Raw genomic sequence first — 18,427 nt, forward strand, 5'->3', positions numbered from 1 at the left:
GTGTGAGGCAATTTACCAACTCGTGAAGCGGCGCTTTCTGGCTGCATACACCGATATCCACAAATGTAAACATTCTCTTTAAATAAATACGCAGAAGAACGCCGCGTGACATCACAGGAGCGACGGAGGGCTCAGCATTCCAAGACATTACCTCTCGGCCTTCCTTCGCAAAACTTTAGAGAAAAGGTTGCGCTTGCCAAGTAATGCCTTGGATATCACAGTAGGAGAACTACCTGTAGAAACAAAAGGAGCCACATCAACAAACACCCTGACAAAGGGAGTCGGAGAAAGAAATGAGCAAACAAATCCAAATCTGTCCCCTTTCACCCCAGCTACCCTCCAGCGTCCATCTAGAGTATTCTGGGTAAGATGACGTCAGGCACTATTTAAAATTAAGTAAACAAATAACTAAATAAAAGGCGCAGAAGAATAGTTGCAGCAATTAGTATAATTGGAGGCCCTCCCCGCGGAGCCCCGAGTGAGGAGGAAAGGGGATGGTCTGTTTCCTCAGGAAAAAGCACCATCTTGTACTATAATACAGTGCTGCCAGGAAGCAGAGAAGCCCCAGAGTTTGGTTGAACCTCAGAGGAGACGCACGCAAAGCGTATTCAGAGACGGCAGCACATAGATCAGTTATGCCGCTGCACTGAAGCTGAGAGACCCCTTCTGGACTATACAGGGTAAGAGGATTGCTGAATTTACAGGCAGGGGAGAGCGTCGTAAATACATGCTCCTTGCTTTTGAGCCGACTTCATTGTATCTTCCGTAAGACTCTCTCCTTTCGTTTGCTTCTGTCTTGTGTTTTTTTGACAGGATTGTACGTGTATGTAAAATTGGTTTTATGTATGTTTCAGACTGTCTTCTTTGTTGGCTTCAGGTCATGGCTGTCTTACGTAATTAGCATAAATAACGGGTCTACCTGACGTTATGGTTTTCCGATATATTTAATAAACAAGATGTTCATAAAGAGAACTCTATAATTCTGTTGATTTTACGGTTTTGCTAGTTCTATTATATTATTTCAGTACTGTAAGTAGTGTTTCAAAAATCAGTTATCGAGTTCCCTTTATGAAAATCTTGTTTTTACGGCATGTTCACACAGATTATTTGTACATTTTGGGATTTTAATTATCGAATGTTCATTATTGACCAGACATCCGATATGTGACATAAAAAATCTCACAATATACTTATAATCATTCATTACCGGAAAAAGTGACTGGTCATTCAAGAGTAGTCATCATTTTTGTCAGTGTTCGGAAGTTTGCATATAATTCTCAAATTCAGATCCATTCATTATAGCAATCACTTTTATACACTGCAGTACTTAAATTAAAACAAAAATAATAATTACATAATACATGAGGGATGTACAGAGCGTGCATAATTCTATACATGACAGCTTTGTGAGAATATTGTGAGAAGCCGGTATTGTGCTTTGTGCCGTGTGAAATGATATTAACTATTTAACAAATGGGTAAACGATATATACCCCTATATTCTTTCATCTGTGTCTTAGTTGTAGACAAAATGAACTTCTCAACTCTGTCTGCATGCATTCAGTTGCAGCCACATGACAAGCTGCTTGGAGGAGCAGCCTGTTTGCATTAATGAGCCACTGAGATTATATGTCACTTATATATATCTTTTGTACAATCCATTTAAGTTTTTCACTATGAACACTAAGATGTGGAACTTCCTTGCTTTCTAATACATCAGGCTAGTTCAACTTGAGATGTGCCTCTCCAGTGATTGGGCAGCTTGCTAAACAACACTGCCTTTATATTTACGGCTGTTTTTCATGTTGCCGTTCCAATATAGGGTCATGAATCCCAGACGGTCCACATTTTTGCTCTCTCCCAACTCCCAGGGAACCGGGAGAGAGCAAAAACACGGACTGTCTCGGGGCCCTGGAGGATTGGCTTGAAAAACACTGCTGTAGATGGTGTAATACCCCCAAACTTGTTGAACTTTCTTGGTTTTAATGTTTCATCTCCAGTACGAAAGTGTTTTTTTTTTTTAGCTTTCCAACAGCTTACTGTATGCTGGAGATTAACCAAGTATGGACTTCTTGTGGTTCAGAAACCCAACAGTTTATTGAAAGGTAGCGCGTTACTCAGCAATTTAAGGATCTGTGTCCATGTTCGGATGGTGGTGGGTTTGAATTCTGCATTGGTTTAGTTATCATATCTTTGCTTGGTACTACAGAGGGAGGCCTTTAACCCCAAATACTCCAGGGTTGCAGGGTTAGAGTGCTGATAGCTCTGTGCTCTGACCCCAAATACTATGTTTTTCACGCAGTGCAAGATGGGGAATGTAAACACCCAAGAATTCCTATGTACGTTGCACAAACGGCAAATAAATTGAATCGTACAAAGGCCCATCTTTTTTTCTTGGACCAGATAAACGTGTTTAAATAAAAAGAGGCCAGGATGCTACTGCATCCTGGACAAACCCGCCGACGTTGAAAATTCTCTGTCGCCCCGTGTATCCCTCTGCCAAAGTCCACGCTTATCCCAGCAGGTGAGTGAGATGCGAAGAGACTCATAGAGCGCCGGAGGAAGTACAAGGGGCATTTAATAGAGGAGCTCGATGGCATTTCAGTCAGCGGGAGTCTGGCAGGGCGTTGGGGGCACGTCCTGTGGCCCCAATTGGCTTAGCAAGTCCAGGATGCAGGCAGATCAGTGCTGACAGCGCCTCCTATCAGCCCCTTATGCAGCTGCAGTTCCTGCTTCTGGAGAGACATTAATTTTCATGGTAAATGAAAAGGACTCAGTTGGTATTCCAGTGTACAAATGCATGCTTTGCTGATAGCAGTTGAGCTTTTTGGCTTTTGTGACTTCGCATTTTTTTTTTGCTTGCATGATTGGCAATTATTCTTAATAGGTCATTTAGAGAGAATGAGGAACTCTGCATGGACTTCAATCCAAAGATGTCACTCGATGACACTTATTAAAATACTGCTTCTGTACTTGCAGTTAAAAATCAACAGTTTTATCAGTTGTTGGTTAAACATTGGTTCTCATTGATTCAAAATGGAATAGATTCCGCTGTTCTTGTTAACTGCATAACACTTACATTACTGGGCAATTTGGCTGGACATGGATGCTTTGCTGACGAATGCTACTAGAACACAAATATATAAAAACACGCCATTGTGCTCACTGCTGTAATTCCATAGCACAAGTTATTCATGCAGTTATGAAACTAACAATATGCAGTTAACTTAAGTGACAGTGCAGGAAAGAAAGTAAGGACGAGATATGTAGAAACTAGTCCAGTACTAACATAGACGTAAACCACAGAAACCGCGGCTTCTTGACATACACGCTAAACCAAACAGTAAAGTGTGTTTCTAAATTGCTGATGCATGTGAATCCTGTTGTCAGGTTTCCTGTCCCTCTCTCTTCTCTCTGACAATCAACAGGAACAAGACAGTAACTTTCTCGCATTGTTTCCAGTGAGATACGTATAGCTAATTTACAATTGTCAAGGGCCGCATAAACCGAAAATAGTAGCCCCGTGACCCCACATGGCTACAACTGACATGACAAAAGATCGCCGTTTCAAATTTGACACATTTTCTACGATCGTTCATATTGGGCAAAGTAAGCATTAATATGCTTAGACATCTGATGCCTCTGTCACCCATAGACAGAAACTGAATAAATAAACTTTCGATGTTAAAAAGATTTCTCTTGTCAACCAAAGGTGAATCAGTCCATTAAATCTGGTGTTGTTCTGTCACACCTAACCTCATGGCCTTTGTTTACGTATTTCGGCACTTTGTGTAATATAATCCCAGGTCTTAAACTTTGGCTGCTACCAGTAACGATGAAACTTCCTTTTGTTGGATTAATAAAGTTCATGTTGCTACAGTCAGGTGGAATAGGTTAATTAGAAGACAAGCTTCACACTTCCGCAATCAGTATGAGCTCTGTGCTCTTCCACAATGAAATATATCCAGATTGCTTACTATCTAAATGCCCCTTGCTTCAGAGCATTTTTAAAGACAGAAGTTCATAGTTCTTCGTGGAGCATTCTTTAAGCATGCATGTTGCTTAATGTCTTCTGAGACATCTTATCACAGGTTGACCTCACCTTCCATAACTCCTTGTAACACATTAGCTGCTACATGTATAGTTTCTTCTACCTCTGAACACAAGCACACACCCAGTCGATAGTCAGCTTTTCCAATTTTGCTTCTGTGTTAACTCTTGGTGCTGGATCCAAGATCCACTCAACTATAAAACTCTACTTCACAAATGAGACAATCGTAAGCTCATTGGTTCTGTTACTTTTGCGTTGTAGTATTTTTCCTGTTCTAGGATTCTTAAGATAAATAATAACTCTGAGACACAGGAAATCCTATTCCATATATTCCAATAATTCATGACTATAGCCTCTGTGTTTCTTGGTGCAATGGTGACCTCTGCTAGTCCTTAACTAGAATGCTCTAAGTCAATAATGTCCAGCAGAACGTACCCAAACCCAAACATTTCAGGTCAATCAGGTTGAAAGGATAAACATCTATAACTATGGTGTGTTTATATATCAGCAGCATTACTTGTTTTTACTCGACTGTTTACTAAAGCTCTTTCTAGGGGACATAGACAAACTTGTTATGGTTTTGACTCACTGAGATGTTACATGAAATAATCCGTCTGACCAGATACTCAACCCTGTAAAAATTTAATCTTTTACATAAAAGCTGGCAATGTTAAAAGAAAGTCTTAGGCAGCATACTTGGGTGGAGACACCATTGTGTTAGCAAAGGAACTGATACGTAGTTAACTGACTTCCTTTTAGCACGTGTGAAGAGCTTTGTGCTGCAAAAGGAAATTGGACGAGGAATGAAGAGGTGAGAGGAGTGGTTTGAACCATGAACTCCAAGTCTGATGAGTGTTGCACAAAATGGTTGAAAGTAAACAGGAACTCTGCTATTTTTTGAGCAGGATTTGGGTCTGCAAAGCTAGGGATCATTGAGAATATTCAAGTTATAGAGAGGAAGGAATTAGTCAGTGGAGACTCACACAAAGAAGGTCAGTATGCTGTGAAGGTGAAACAAAGGCCTGTACGTTTGTGATGCACAAGCGCAAATTGCAGAAGAGTGCTTAAAAGAGTACTCAACGTTTAACCCTTTGTGGCATGTCTTTACATTACATTTCAGTATAGGCACTGATCCAGCGTGAAAACAGAACGAAATAATCTGTGAGGTCTTCAAAAGTCAGCTCACGTGCCCATAAAGGTTAGCTCACCAAACAGTCCTACAGTAATCCCAAATATCAGAATTGCCAACTCTCACACACCTGGCGTGTCACTCATGCTTTCAGACTCGGACGTTCACGCAGAAATCTTAATCTACGTTAACTGTGCTGCCAGACTAGGTGTGTTTATGCGTTGGGCTAAATCTGATTAGACTGTGCGGTTAAAAATGTGGTTGGTTATGTTTTAGTATGCAACTATTTACAAAATTGCTGTCCCTACAGGATCTGCATCAACTATGTTACACTATTACAGTACTAAACTATTCAAGTAATAAAACACTTCAGCACAGCTGCCAAACCGGCACCCTTGTCAATTATAGAAAGTTAAGGCCCATCTCATGTGTTTTCCACAAATTTTCATAAAATGGCTGATTACCATTAATTGTCTAAATTGACGCTGGCAAAGCCTCTAACAGGAACTGGACATAGACATGTTATGTACAGTTCATATATATACGTATAACACATCTATGTCCAGTTCCTGGCTAGCTTTTAGTTAGTTTTCAGTTTGAATTATTTCTTTCGTTCTTTCGTTTTTTCGTTGCTTTTGTATTTGGCTTTCGACACTGGCATATCCGTAACACATCCACGGTTGACTCAGATCCTGTAATAACAATCCAGTTGTTCACCATTTCTTCTTTGCTTTACAACAGCCATAAAATTTTTATCGTTTTTCAGTTAGACACTACGGAAGCCGAGAAAGGTCACGTAATATCACTTCTTTCAGCGTTTTCTCGTGATAACATAGTAATTATCGCAAGATCTCGAGAACGCGGACATCATTTTGTCTTGATTAGGGGCACTGTTTGCAGGGGGGTGGAGTTAGAATGATTACAAGGGCCCCTGAGGGACAGGGGGGCCCCAAAAAAATTGGAAAATAACTGGATTGGTCTGGAATTGGGGGGCGAATATGATATGCTTTCTGCTTTCATAGGGCCCAAAATCTTTAGCGATGGCCCTGCTCATGGTAACGGAAAAATTATCTCGAGAAAATAGGACACCACTTTTTTCTTTGCTCTCATTCTGGAAAAGGTTGGAGACCTCTGACCTATATGTAATCCAACATCTTGCGCTGTAGTAAAGGACCCCATCATATGGAACCTCACAGAAATCCCTTGCACTGCAAGATGTGGTTTGAAGCCAGTTGTCTGGAATAAAAGGGATCCACTTAATCGGAAAGTAAAGTTAACGTTGGGCAAACGGCCACCCAGGGTGCACTCATCATCAATTAGTTGTCTAAGAAACATAGGGGTGAAGATTCCCAGTCCCACTTCTACTCACAAACCGTAGAACACAAATTTGTCCGTAAACCGTTTATGTGAGAAAGCACACTGCCTTCATTAATCGGTAAGAATCCTTTTTACAATCGTGACGCCATGGAGCGCGGAATTCCTGTTACCCAGCTGCACAGGGGCGTCTAATGGCTGCATTTGCATTTCCATTTGATATAATTTCCTTAATGGTAAATGATCACCCAAATTTCATAAAATTGTCATGTGATTAGCTTGGTGGTGCAAAACTCAGGTTAAAATGTATCATTTCTTAAATATGAAATAATAATTGTATTATCTGTGTATCCCGGGGGAACGTGCACCCCCAAATATTTTATTTGGCTACATTCGTCCTAACGAAAAATTATTTCGTAAATTATTAAGTTAAGCTTTGTGCACGCTGAACTCTATAATGAATCGGTTGGGCACATGAGACAAATTGTGGAACATTAAAGAACCTTGAATAACCTTGAATACATTCCGCTGGTTATACATTGAAAGCGATTTCTCTTACCTTTCAGGAAATAACGCGCTTTGTGAAACAGGCAGCATTTCTTCGGTGCTTCGATACGAGGTGAATAACTGCAATCAAAGAAATATTGGAAATTGCGAATATAAAACTGACAGTTCATAAAAATCGAACTATTGTTATTATCTTAGTGAGATAATGTATTTTATATATAGGTTTTCTGTAATATCCAAACACGTTACTTAAACACAAATTACCTTTAGGTGACCGCAGAGTTAAATGAAAAAAAAAACGTCTTTTATTGTGCGTCACGTGTGCGGCTCAAGATTCCCAGTCAGCATAAATAAAAAGAAAAGCTGCCTGACTTTTCTCACTCTGATTAATAGCAGAGTAAAGGACTACTTTCACTGCGGTGTGGATTTTTGCGCTTCTCAGCATTATTTTTTCACCAGTTATAAAAGTTATAAAGAAATATCATCATGGTCGGTAAGTAAAGTGCGTCTATTTCTATGACCTTATAATCTGCACGGAAAACTCAGGTGCTTTACGTGCTTTGTTTTTGGATGCATGTAGTTATTGTATCTATAAGCAGTCGGTTGGCATTTTAAACTGCAGACAAGAAAACCGTCTCTTTAAACCGTTGTAAACCGTTTTACATTATTTTGTATAGCTTGGAGTACTAAAATAGTTTTTTGTTATATACAGTACACTTTCATTACTTTCATGAAGTGTAAGGGGGAAAGCTTTGTAAACTTTCTGTTTACTCTGAAACAAATGTTGCAATTTCTTGATTTTCCTGAGAAAAGAGGAACCGTATCTGAGATTTGATTGTTCTAGCTTTTTGTCCGAATTCTCTCGCGTTAAGGAATCTAATCCCTGCATACTTTCATAAATGAGTTAAAAGAGCTGGTTTGTCCTGGACGAATTTGCATGCGTGTAACCTTCTCAGTCTGTTCTGTTTACAAGGACAATATCCTATTACTTCGGACTTTTGTGGGAATCCTGCAGACGGGGCTATTTTTTCTTTAAAAAAATCAGTACTGCTACTTTTGTGTCATAATTTTTATTATTTGTATTTTAATTTTATTTTATGTGGTACTATTGTATTTTTTATTTATGGCGCTTATCGTTGGAACAATTTACGATTTACAGCTGTAAGGCAGTAAACGGCGCCATGGAAAAAAAATATGAGCTTTATGGCTGGGTCGAACGACCGAGTACGATAGGAAGGTGACTTGGTGTCACGTCCTGCCTCCACGTCCACCTCATCCTCCTGTCTCCTCCCTAGTGCCACACCTGTTACTCATTTGTGTTACCTCTGCTTCTTATCCTGATGTTAATCGCTCCCAGCTGTCTCTCTTTAGCTCCCTCATTAATCATGTATATACATGCTTCCCAGTCCTGAGTTCCCCAGTCCAGTAATTATTGCTTGTGCCCTACCCTGTTCCAGTCCTCCAATTTTGATTCCATATAATCCTGTTTCTTTCTTGCTTTGGTTCACTGAGTTCAATGAAACCCCTTTTGTTTCATCACCACACCTGCCCTCGAGTTCTTTATCCCGTCTGTCATGACACTTTACCTTTACAAACTGTGTAATTATAGGACAGCACCAAAAGTTTATTAGCGGTCCGAGCATCAACAATGGCGGACCCTTATTGTTTTCTCCCTGTTAGTTTGATTTCATTTATGTCAGTAAAATGGTAAATCTTATTTTTTCACTTTCAAGTCCTTTGATCAGTAAAATATTTGGGGGAAAAAAACAGTATAACTGTGAGGATGGAGTTTTTGGAATAACAGTTTTATTACCTTGCAAATAGTCCGTAGCGGTTTGCAAATTACCCCATTGTTTTTGATATAGCTAATCTGAGGTTTATAATTGAATAATATAGATTTGCCATAAGATTTCTTACATGAATGTGAAAGTCTGAAAGCCAGATGCGTGAGAGCTGGCAACCCCGAGAAAATCCGCCTAAGTGAATACAAACAACTAATTAGACAATTTTCAGTTAAATGTATGTAGAAGTCACCAGGGAGTGTATTAGACTATGACACCTTGTTTCCAGGATTGTGTGCTGGATCCCTGAGCCCAGATCTCTGCATGTGCTCCCTGTGACTGTAAATTGCCTTTAGTTTAATGAACTGACATGCCTTTGACACACTTTAGGCTTCCTGTTTGCAAACTCAGTGTGACCTTGCATTAAATAGGCTGTTATGGGCAATGGATAGATGGATGGATGGATGGATGGATAGATGAGGCATTTCACTTTGTCAGTGTGGTAGCATCATTGTCAGTTTAGTAAATTATGTGATGGTGTCCATATTCTTCTTCATTAACATTTATTATTGAGGTCATCAACATCATAATCATCTAGCTAATCCCTAACTACTTAATTTAATATGGTTATGGAGAAATTATTTTTGAATAGAACAGTTGTCTTACATTGGTTGCTATACTGTTACTCAGAGTGCCGCCATTAGCTTCTGAATAGTTCATTTAGCCATTTTTTTTGTTCTGAAGAAATAGACAAGGTTTGTATCTTGAGTGGTGATCTCTCAAAAAGATAAGTCATACTCAATCTGCCCTTGATCTGAACGAATTTTGTGCATTGAATACACTGCACTATGTGAGTATCCGAAGTACAATTGCACTCACAGAAGATAACATATTTGCATTAGTATTTTCTTTTGGGGAATTGATGGTGAAAAACTGCATGTATTGGAGTCCAGCTGGTAGGTTTAATACTCAAATATCATATGAATTTCGAAAATAAAAGTCCAAGCAAGCTGGGATAGCAGTTTTGGTAGACTGACTAAGCACAGGAAAACCTCATGGTACCTGGCTGAGACACAGGAAGTCGTATCAATCTAGGGAAATGCCCTCTCAGTTTTCTTATCTTCCCTAATTATCTAACATCCCAGTTTATAATTTGGAGCCCCCTCAGGAATTTCTGAGGTCACTGAGGAGAAAAGGAGAAAGACGAGTTGGATGCAGGGTAAGATCGATGACTAGAGGATTGTCATGCAGTTGGACGCAATATGAATCTCTTACGTTTGGTTCAAAAATCAGCAGTATGTGAGTGCAAGGATTATTTTCTGGTTTATTTGATGTGACATACAAAGGACATACAGAGGATTTCCGTTAATAGTATTTACAGTAAAAAGCAGAGACTGCTACACAAAAGAGGTGAGGGGACGTAAGGACAACAAGATTTGGGCGGGGGGGGGGGGGGGGGGGTTCGCAGTGAAATGTTCCTCTGTATAAATAAGACTAATGAATAGACCAGTGGTTCCCACCAAAGTGTGGATGGGGGGGGAAGAGTCTGAAGATGATATTCAGAATATATGCATAAAATATGTGACACGTGTTCCTGGGGGTGATCCGGTTCGCTGGATCCTAATTGCTGAGAACCTGAGCAGTTGGACCAGGTCAGCCTTGGGGGGGTCACCAACCAGGATCCCAAGGTGCTCCATCGGGTGGTGGGTGGGGTACCAGTGCACATGCTCCCCAGCCTGACCTGAAACAATGATTGATTGTGACTGAATGCATAATGAAGCGTTATTTCTTTCCAGTATCCCTGCCTTTTTCTTCAGTCCATATGTGTGTCTCGTCCCAGACAGTTAATCCGAATGACATTAGAAACTGTTCCTCTCAAATCCCATGTTACTGGCTCTCTGTGTTCCTTTCAGTCTGTGAACATCAATGGGAATCCCGAATGTTTAGCAACCCATATGGAGAAACAATTTACTTCCAGTCATTAAAAAAAAAAAAAAAAAAACTTAGGAAGCTGAAAAACAATGGACCCTCTTTAAAAAATATCGTCTCTTAGAGAATCGTTTGACTTTTTGGCAGAAATTGTGAATCTTTAGTATTTCTTCAAAACTTACAAAAGTATGTCTAACGTCTCTCTTTTTGTACAAAACTCACGGAGTATTGGAACTTAAATATATTTATTAAATCCTTATAAACCCAGAATCATTCTAATTTTTAACCATTTCAGTTCTTCAAACTGAGACTGAATACACTGGAAATACACTGTATCACTCTCAACAGCCCCTCCCCTGTATTCATAAAGCCCTGGTATTTTAATGACCTCTGCCGAACTATTTTGGTTCTCTTTCTTACAGTTTACAATGTAGCATTCAGCATAGCTAAAGCACAGAGATACAAATGGACACAAATGGGTGCGCACAGGCGCACATATACAAGAAGGAAGTGATTCACTGCGGGTCCCACAGCGCTGTCACCAGCCCTAAATATCCGAGCGTGCTCTGTGGGGACGGGAAGTCCATGAACAGCGACAAACATGTTTTCTTAAAGAGGGTCAAAGGCCACAAAACACTACACTCATAAACAAGCAGAAGTAAGACCCTCAAAGGACCCCACCCACCTTTCATTAAAACTGTAAGAATCTGTGTTCATAATCATGTCATTCAAATGCCAAGCAGCACTGATTATTTGAAGAGGTCCATGTGAAACAGGTAAAAGTTACTGCGCACAAGTCTTTATTTCAGCTTGACAGATTTAAGCTAAAAATACGGATAACTTCTCATATTTTCAGAAATACAATTTCAGGACCCTAAAAACCCAAAAAAGATTTAACCTGTTTTGCAGACAGACTCCAGGAATGACAGCTAACTACTTGTTTGAAAGGAGCTGTTGTTTCCTTTCTCTCATGAGAACCACACAAATTAATTAATGAAACTATTTTTCATTTACACACTTACTTCTTCAGATTCTTAACCCTAAAAACATTCAGTTTTTTTTTTTTCGGGTTCAGTTTTCTAGTTAGCATTCTAAACAAATTTGCAGTGTTGACAGCATGATGAAATAAACAATGCATTCTTCCATAGCCTGTGCGCCGTCTCAGCTCATCACATTGTGCAAGGCCATTCAGACTCAGGTCAATGGTCTCCCTCTGCATACAGATTGCAAAAGATTCTAGACTTTCTGTTAACATAGCTATCTCATCTAATGGAAGCAGAATTTACTTAATTGAACTTAGATTAACTGCATGCCGCAGGAAAGAATTGCCATATCATTTGTTGAAATAACACAAAAAGTGGCCTTTTCCTTCTGCTTACGTCATATGGCTATGTTACTTACGTAGGTTACTTACGAAGCTTTAAGACTAGAAAATACACTTCTTGGACTCTGCTCTTAAGCAGCAAAATCCTTGTTTTGTGCTACGATTGGTTGCATACAGAATTCTTAGCATGAACTTGCTATAGAACCACATGTTTTATAGGATCAGGTGATACCATGTTTTATAGAATCAGGTGCAATGGGAGTAGTAATTGTTTTTTTCTTTTTCTTCTGCAGAATTCCACGTCTTGGAGGCAGAATGCCTATTCTCAAGAATCTGCCTGGCAGGCTGAAAGGGAGCAGGTTGAACGGAGAGCTGGAGAACTCGCGCGGGGAGCTGATATTGCGCAAAATGAGCCTGAACCTTAACCCGTTCCATGAGTCAGGTAGTGAGGAGGCGTGGGGCGAGGGGAATAATTCCTTCCTGGAGGGGGGCGGCCCCGGGGATCGTAACCCCTTTGGAGATGAGGAGGATGAGAATGAGGCCAACGAAGGGCGGCGCAGTGGTACAGTGAAGAGCGGATCCCTGAGAGGCACGCTGGACCGCATCCGTGGTTCGTCTCCGCTCAAGACTCTCGGCAAGCTGGGCAAAGGACTACGGATGTCGGGTCGCAGCAAAGGATTTGGGACTCCGTCCCCGCAGGGGTCCGTCGGGACCCCGTCATCTCTGGAGAAGAAAAAGAAATGCAGACGCAGCTCCGAGGGAAGCCTGCTCAGGTACACGGCAAGACGGAGCAAGGGTGGGAATGTCTATCAAGGTCGCAATGACCTATAAGGGGGCGGCAACATGTTTCGATTGAAAATCCAGTGCCTGACACTGGACGAAAAGAAATTTCTCTTGATGACATAAGAGGTTAGCAAAAAATAAAAAAAGGATTGGTTTTCCTTATTAAGGTCATTTGTGATGCTGGAAATTAAATAGTGATGACAAAGCAGACTTTGAATGTCAACTTCAAGGGGAAACTGTAATGTTGTATGATGTAATCTGAAGAGAAGGTTCTTGGCTTTTGTTATTTGTATAACTCTGCCAGCACACAGTTCCGACCAGGTATTTTAGGTTGTGGCAAATATACCTAAATGATGCCCAATATGTTATGCCTTGGAGATAACAGAAAAGAGGGCGAAGAGAGAAGAAGAGAGGTCAGTGTGCAGGCAACTAATCACCTTTTTAATTCCTGGAATCTACCAAGATCACTTGATTAGAATATCAGAAAAAAGCCCAACTATCCATCCATCCATTTTCCAAACCGCTTATCCTACTGGGTCGTGGGGGGTCCGGAGCCTATCCCAGAAACAATGGGCACGAGGCAGGGAACAACCCAGGATGGGGGGCCAGCCCATCGCAGGGCACACTCACACACCATTCACTCTCACATGCACACCCACGGGCAATTTAGCAAGTCCAATTAGCCTCAGCATGTTTTTGGACTGTGGGGGGAAACCGGAGTACCCGGAGGAAACCCCACGACGACATGGGGAGGACATGCAAACTCCACACACATGTGACCCAGGCGGAGACTCGAACCTGGGTCCCAGAGGTGTGAGGCAACAGTGCTAACCACTGCACCACCATGCCGCCCCCAAAAGCCCAACTAAGTTAATCAAATTGTATAAATTTCACCACTGTTTACTGTTGTAACGCACATTCTATAGTTATAACGTGCAACCACACTTGACATGATGGTGGGAGGGGGTGATTATAGTCATGTGTAATAAGCCATCATACCATTCCTGCTAGCTGTTGTTGACTTACATACTACAAATACTTTTGATAGTTTACTGAATTTGGTAGGTAACAGTCTCCAATACCAACCTTTGTATTTCTCTTTTTGAATAGAAACTCTGCATAAATAGCATTAACTTATTAATTTATGTGCTGCCCAGTAACAATTGTAACAATTATGTGTTGATTATGTTATAGAAGATAAATATGAAATGTACTCATCTATACTGATGCTATTGTATTTAGTAAATATATAACGGGGTTGGTATAATTGTTTTGTTAATTATTTGACCTTCATGTTCAAATAACTGGAAAATAGGCCAGTGTAATAGTACAGAAATACTTTAAGATTTCTGAAATGAATTACCGATTAACTTCTTTTGAGGGATACTATTAATTAATACATAATTTTGGAATTAGTGGACGACCATTTCTTGCTTGAGTTTATTGTTCTTTGAACTATGCAGTTACACAAGCTGCGTTAGCCGACCTCATGGGAAAAATATGACACAATGACCCAGCGAGGCAGAAGCTGATATACCGTGGCTCAGTGGAACTTGGCGAAGCTTTTAATCTCACCTTTAACTTGAGTTAAAATAACACTTAGCCATTAGCAAATTTCGCTGAGCACCTCGCCAAGGTCCATTAAACCATCCTCATCCTGTTCCTGGGAACAGGCAGCAAAGGTAGCTCATTAACCGCAGCCCGCAGATTGTACTGTAAGATTACTAAGTTCAATAAATCCTGAAACTTATCAACGGGTGTTTCATTTCTTTTCCCATCTGCTGGCTGACCATTGGCCCGGTTTGTCTATCTGCTTGTGGAATGACAGTGTGGTGCTGCACTGTGTATGGTGCCGGGCCTGACCAGAATCAGACGAGTCTTTATTGCCACATGACCAGGGCAACTATAAATTTGTGCTGGCATATCTTGCTACACCTGGAGACACCGTGGTAATGCACAATTAACAGGACATACTGCAAATAAATGTGAGATGCGTGATGCGTGCAGAGAGGCATAAACCGAAGGTACACTGCCAGGAAAGAAAGGGTACAGCCCTGGTATAGGTTTGTTCCCCAAGGTACAAACCACATTAATGTACCCTCAGAGTCCATTTATGCACCTTGAAAAGTACATTTACCTACAGCTAGAGTACAATTGGCACAGCCCCATTGACAAGTACTTGTACCTTCAAAGGTACAAATTGGTACTTTTTTTTGACAGTGTAGGTGATAAATATGTGCAAATCTAGTGTAATGCTGAAAACTTGCACAGGTACAATACAGACAAAGTGCTGTATACATATGGCGCATGACACATCATAGGCATTGTTGTAATTTTCTGCAGGATGGTTGGTCGATGTAGAGAGAGCCTTCGCAAAGAGAGCCTGCCCAATGGGGACCTGAACGGCGACAGCGACGGCGATTCCAGCCGGCGCCTGTCCTTCATGAAGATGATGTGCCAGGGCAAGCTGAAGAGGGAGTCACTGGCGGACTCGGCATCCAGAGGAGCTGAGGATGAGGTGGTGGAGGAGGTGCCAGAGGTCAAACCTAGGGAGCCTCTCTCAGGTGAGAAGCGCTGCAACTGCAGATTTCAAATGATCTCTCTCATGGTCTCGCCTCTTTTGTACACTCTAAGTATTAACATGCTTAAATCGGGGCCTCCTCTGTGAAATATGCGCTTAAGGCGTCGCTGAAAGTGCAGGACATATTTCGTTACTATGTGTCAGTCAGACATAAAACTGACGGATCACTTTAATGCACCTGGGTCAGCTGTATAGACAACATCAGTTCGTTTGACTGCTGTTTTTATTCCAAGTTAAGCATTCCGTGATGCTGTTTTCTTACGCAAACATCTCGATCATTAGTTTTTCCTCTGACCTGTCTGTTGCTACAGAATTACAGTTGTTCTCTCCCTATATGAATTTTTCTTTCAGTGGTTCACAGTGTCTTTATCTATTATCGGCTCATTTTTCTCCACATTTATGAATGCCAGAAAATCTAAAACCAACTCGAAAATGCAACGTCTCCGAAAGGTTTAGCAGAACCCTGCAAAGATATATGAAGCAGACTATGCAAGATAACAACATTTCTTTGTATGTTAAGTAGTTAATAACAAAAGCTGCTGGTGAGGCTGTTGCTGCTGCTGTGGAACAATGGTACATATACCTGGTACATAACAATGGTACATAACAATGGTACATATACCTTCCCTTAAAAAGTTATTAGGTTTTAAAAGTTATTAGTAGACGAAAAGAGAAAATAGGATTTAGGATGTTATTAATGGGTCATGTGTTGTGGCTATTTATGGATGTTCTGAAAACAATAGTGGTAACTTCCATGTAATCCCCTCAGAGATCTCACTATGCTAATTAAAGCCAAGATTATGAGAATCTGACTGGGCAAGTTTAGGGGGTGCGTGCAAGTGAAAATACATTATGTGCAACGAGACGGTCGATAAATATGGGGGGGGGGATGGGTGTAAACAAGCTGTTTATCTGAAGGATAATGTAGACTTTTCAAGTAGCTTGTGTGAATCAGAGCAATTGCTAATTGCTAATGACCATGAGTACCATTGTGGAAGAATTCCATAAAAATCGACTTTGCATGTCATGCATGGCACTGCACAGTTGTCTGTCCTCCATCGCTTTACCTGGCTTTCTTCTCGCAGTCCAAAAGTATAGTTAATTAAGCAAACATAGCTAAGCAAACATTTGATTTGCAGACACACAAGGGTAGTAAGAAATATTTAATCCTGGAGGATTAGAGTATGGGGTGGCATGGTGGTGCAGTGGTTAGCACTGTTGCCTCGCACCTCTGGGACCATGTCGTCGTGGGGTTTCCTCCCGGTACTCCAGTTTCCCGCCCACAGTCCAAAGACACGCTGAGGCTAATTGGACTTGCTAAATTGCCCGTAGGTGTGAGTGACTGGTGTGTGAGTGTGCCCTGCAATGGGCTGGCCCCCTTTCCTGGGATGTTCCCTGCCTCGTGCCCATTGCTTCTGGGATAGGCTCCGGACCCCCCGTGTCCCAGTAGGATAAGCGGTTTGGAAGATGGATGGATGGATGGATTAGAGTACTTACATTCTGAGGTGACCTGAACATATTAGCTGGTGTACTGTTTCAGTTTCCGCTATGTTGCCATTCCAGCATGCGCTTCAGATTTCAAAGATATTGCCTTTTCCATGTACGCGGTGACACACATGATGGTTGCAATGAATTCAGTCTTCAATGAAGATTGAAGAAAAATCTTCAGTTGAAGTGGTACTAGATGCATATTAGCAGTTAATCTAAGAAATTGTAAGAAATGATATTCAGGTCTGTAGAAAACGTCTTTTAGTCATTTCAAACGTATCTCTGAATACAATAAAGATTTAGTTAGTTTAATTCATGTATGTGCTGTTTCTCTTCTCATAGCAGTTTTTAATGTATTTCATAATATGTATGTGTCAACAACTTTAGAAATATTTTGCTGAGTCAACTACGGCTCACGTTTTATTGTTGTATCAGCTGAGTTTCGTCTTTTTGCGCAACCACTGCGTTTGTGTCTGCTTTCAATATGCCAGTAAGCTGATTTTTTGTCTTTGTACACCACAAAGGCAATGCAGATTGGCTAGTTTGGAAATGAGAGACCTGCCACCTGGAACTGAAAGCCATTACCTTGCAGGTCTGGAGTGCTGCTGACAGCGGAAATGCGATAGTCATCCACAGGCCCTGCATCCTGCCTCTTTCTTGGAACAACACCCCCTGTGTCAGATATTACACTTCAGGCATATTGATTTCAGTGAGCCGGATGAGGGATAGCTGGGAGGGTCGATACTGGCTAGGCTTGGGAAGTATTTTGGTAATATCGCGGAATTTTACCCCACGCCCCCCCATCAAATTTTATCTAGGAAATACTGGAATGCCATTGCTTTCTTTTTTAGTACCGCCAAAACGCTATATACCGAGGTATATTGTCTGGAGAGTATTAAACCATAGATACCACCCAATTCTAGTGTTGGTGTTGGGGTGCTGGAAAGGGGTGGTAAGATTTGTGACCGGGAGGGCTGAGTCTACGGTAAAACTTCTTGCCGACTCGTTAGCGAAACGACGGATTTTCAGAATGCTACACATCGTTAGCGGATGTCAGGGAACTGTTGTCGGCAACAGTATGACTGAAATGTAAGTATGTTTGATGTCTGACTGCTGCGATAATAACAGTAATAATAGAGTAAATATTAAAGTCAAGGTAATGATAACAGTATTATCTCTTGGTTGTACCTGGTTTGGTCTGGTTTATGTTGTTCTTCAGTCTAGAAGAATAGACATAAATAGTCCCACAGCTCCTGCTCGTTAGTTACGAGAGGTGATGGATCCCTTGTGATGTCATTGGTCCGCTGCAGGCAAAGGGTGTTGCATATGACCTCCAGGAAAGGTAGCCGGTTCCTTATGACTTTCTTGGTCACCAGCAACAGTTTAGACAGATCGACTTTCTTAAGTGTCCTTAGGAAATGCCTTCTTGAGCAGGATAGTGGAGTTTATTGTCGTCTGAGATTTGAAAATGGAAACTCTCCTTGCTGAGTCACTATGTAGGATAAAACAAGCTCATTCACCATAATCATCATCGTCATCAT

The 18,427-nt window shown here is 41.1% G+C and overlaps 1 protein-coding gene across 2 annotated transcripts in view; it reads left to right on the top strand.

Moving 5' to 3' along the window:
• The first annotated feature begins 475 nt into the window (after positions 1 to 475).
• The window catches only part of exoc3l2b (exocyst complex component 3-like 2b), a 34,204-nt gene continuing 16,252 nt past the window's right edge, over positions 476 to 18,427 (top strand). Inside the window, exons 1-3 of one of the 2 annotated variants that reach the window (XM_048981696.1) lie at positions 476 to 680; positions 12,328 to 12,807; positions 15,161 to 15,381. In XM_048981696.1, coding sequence (XP_048837653.1) covers positions 12,350 to 12,807; positions 15,161 to 15,381 — 679 coding nt within the window. In that variant the 5' untranslated portion in view covers positions 476 to 680; positions 12,328 to 12,349. Of the gene's footprint in view, positions 681 to 7,352; positions 7,494 to 12,327; positions 12,808 to 15,160; positions 15,382 to 18,427 lie in introns of those variants that run through there. The other variant, XM_048981695.1, reaches the window with a different exon arrangement.

Source organism: Brienomyrus brachyistius, chromosome 17 (genome assembly GCF_023856365.1).
Source record: "Brienomyrus brachyistius isolate T26 chromosome 17, BBRACH_0.4, whole genome shotgun sequence".
NCBI lineage: Eukaryota > Metazoa > Chordata > Actinopteri > Osteoglossiformes > Mormyridae > Brienomyrus > Brienomyrus brachyistius.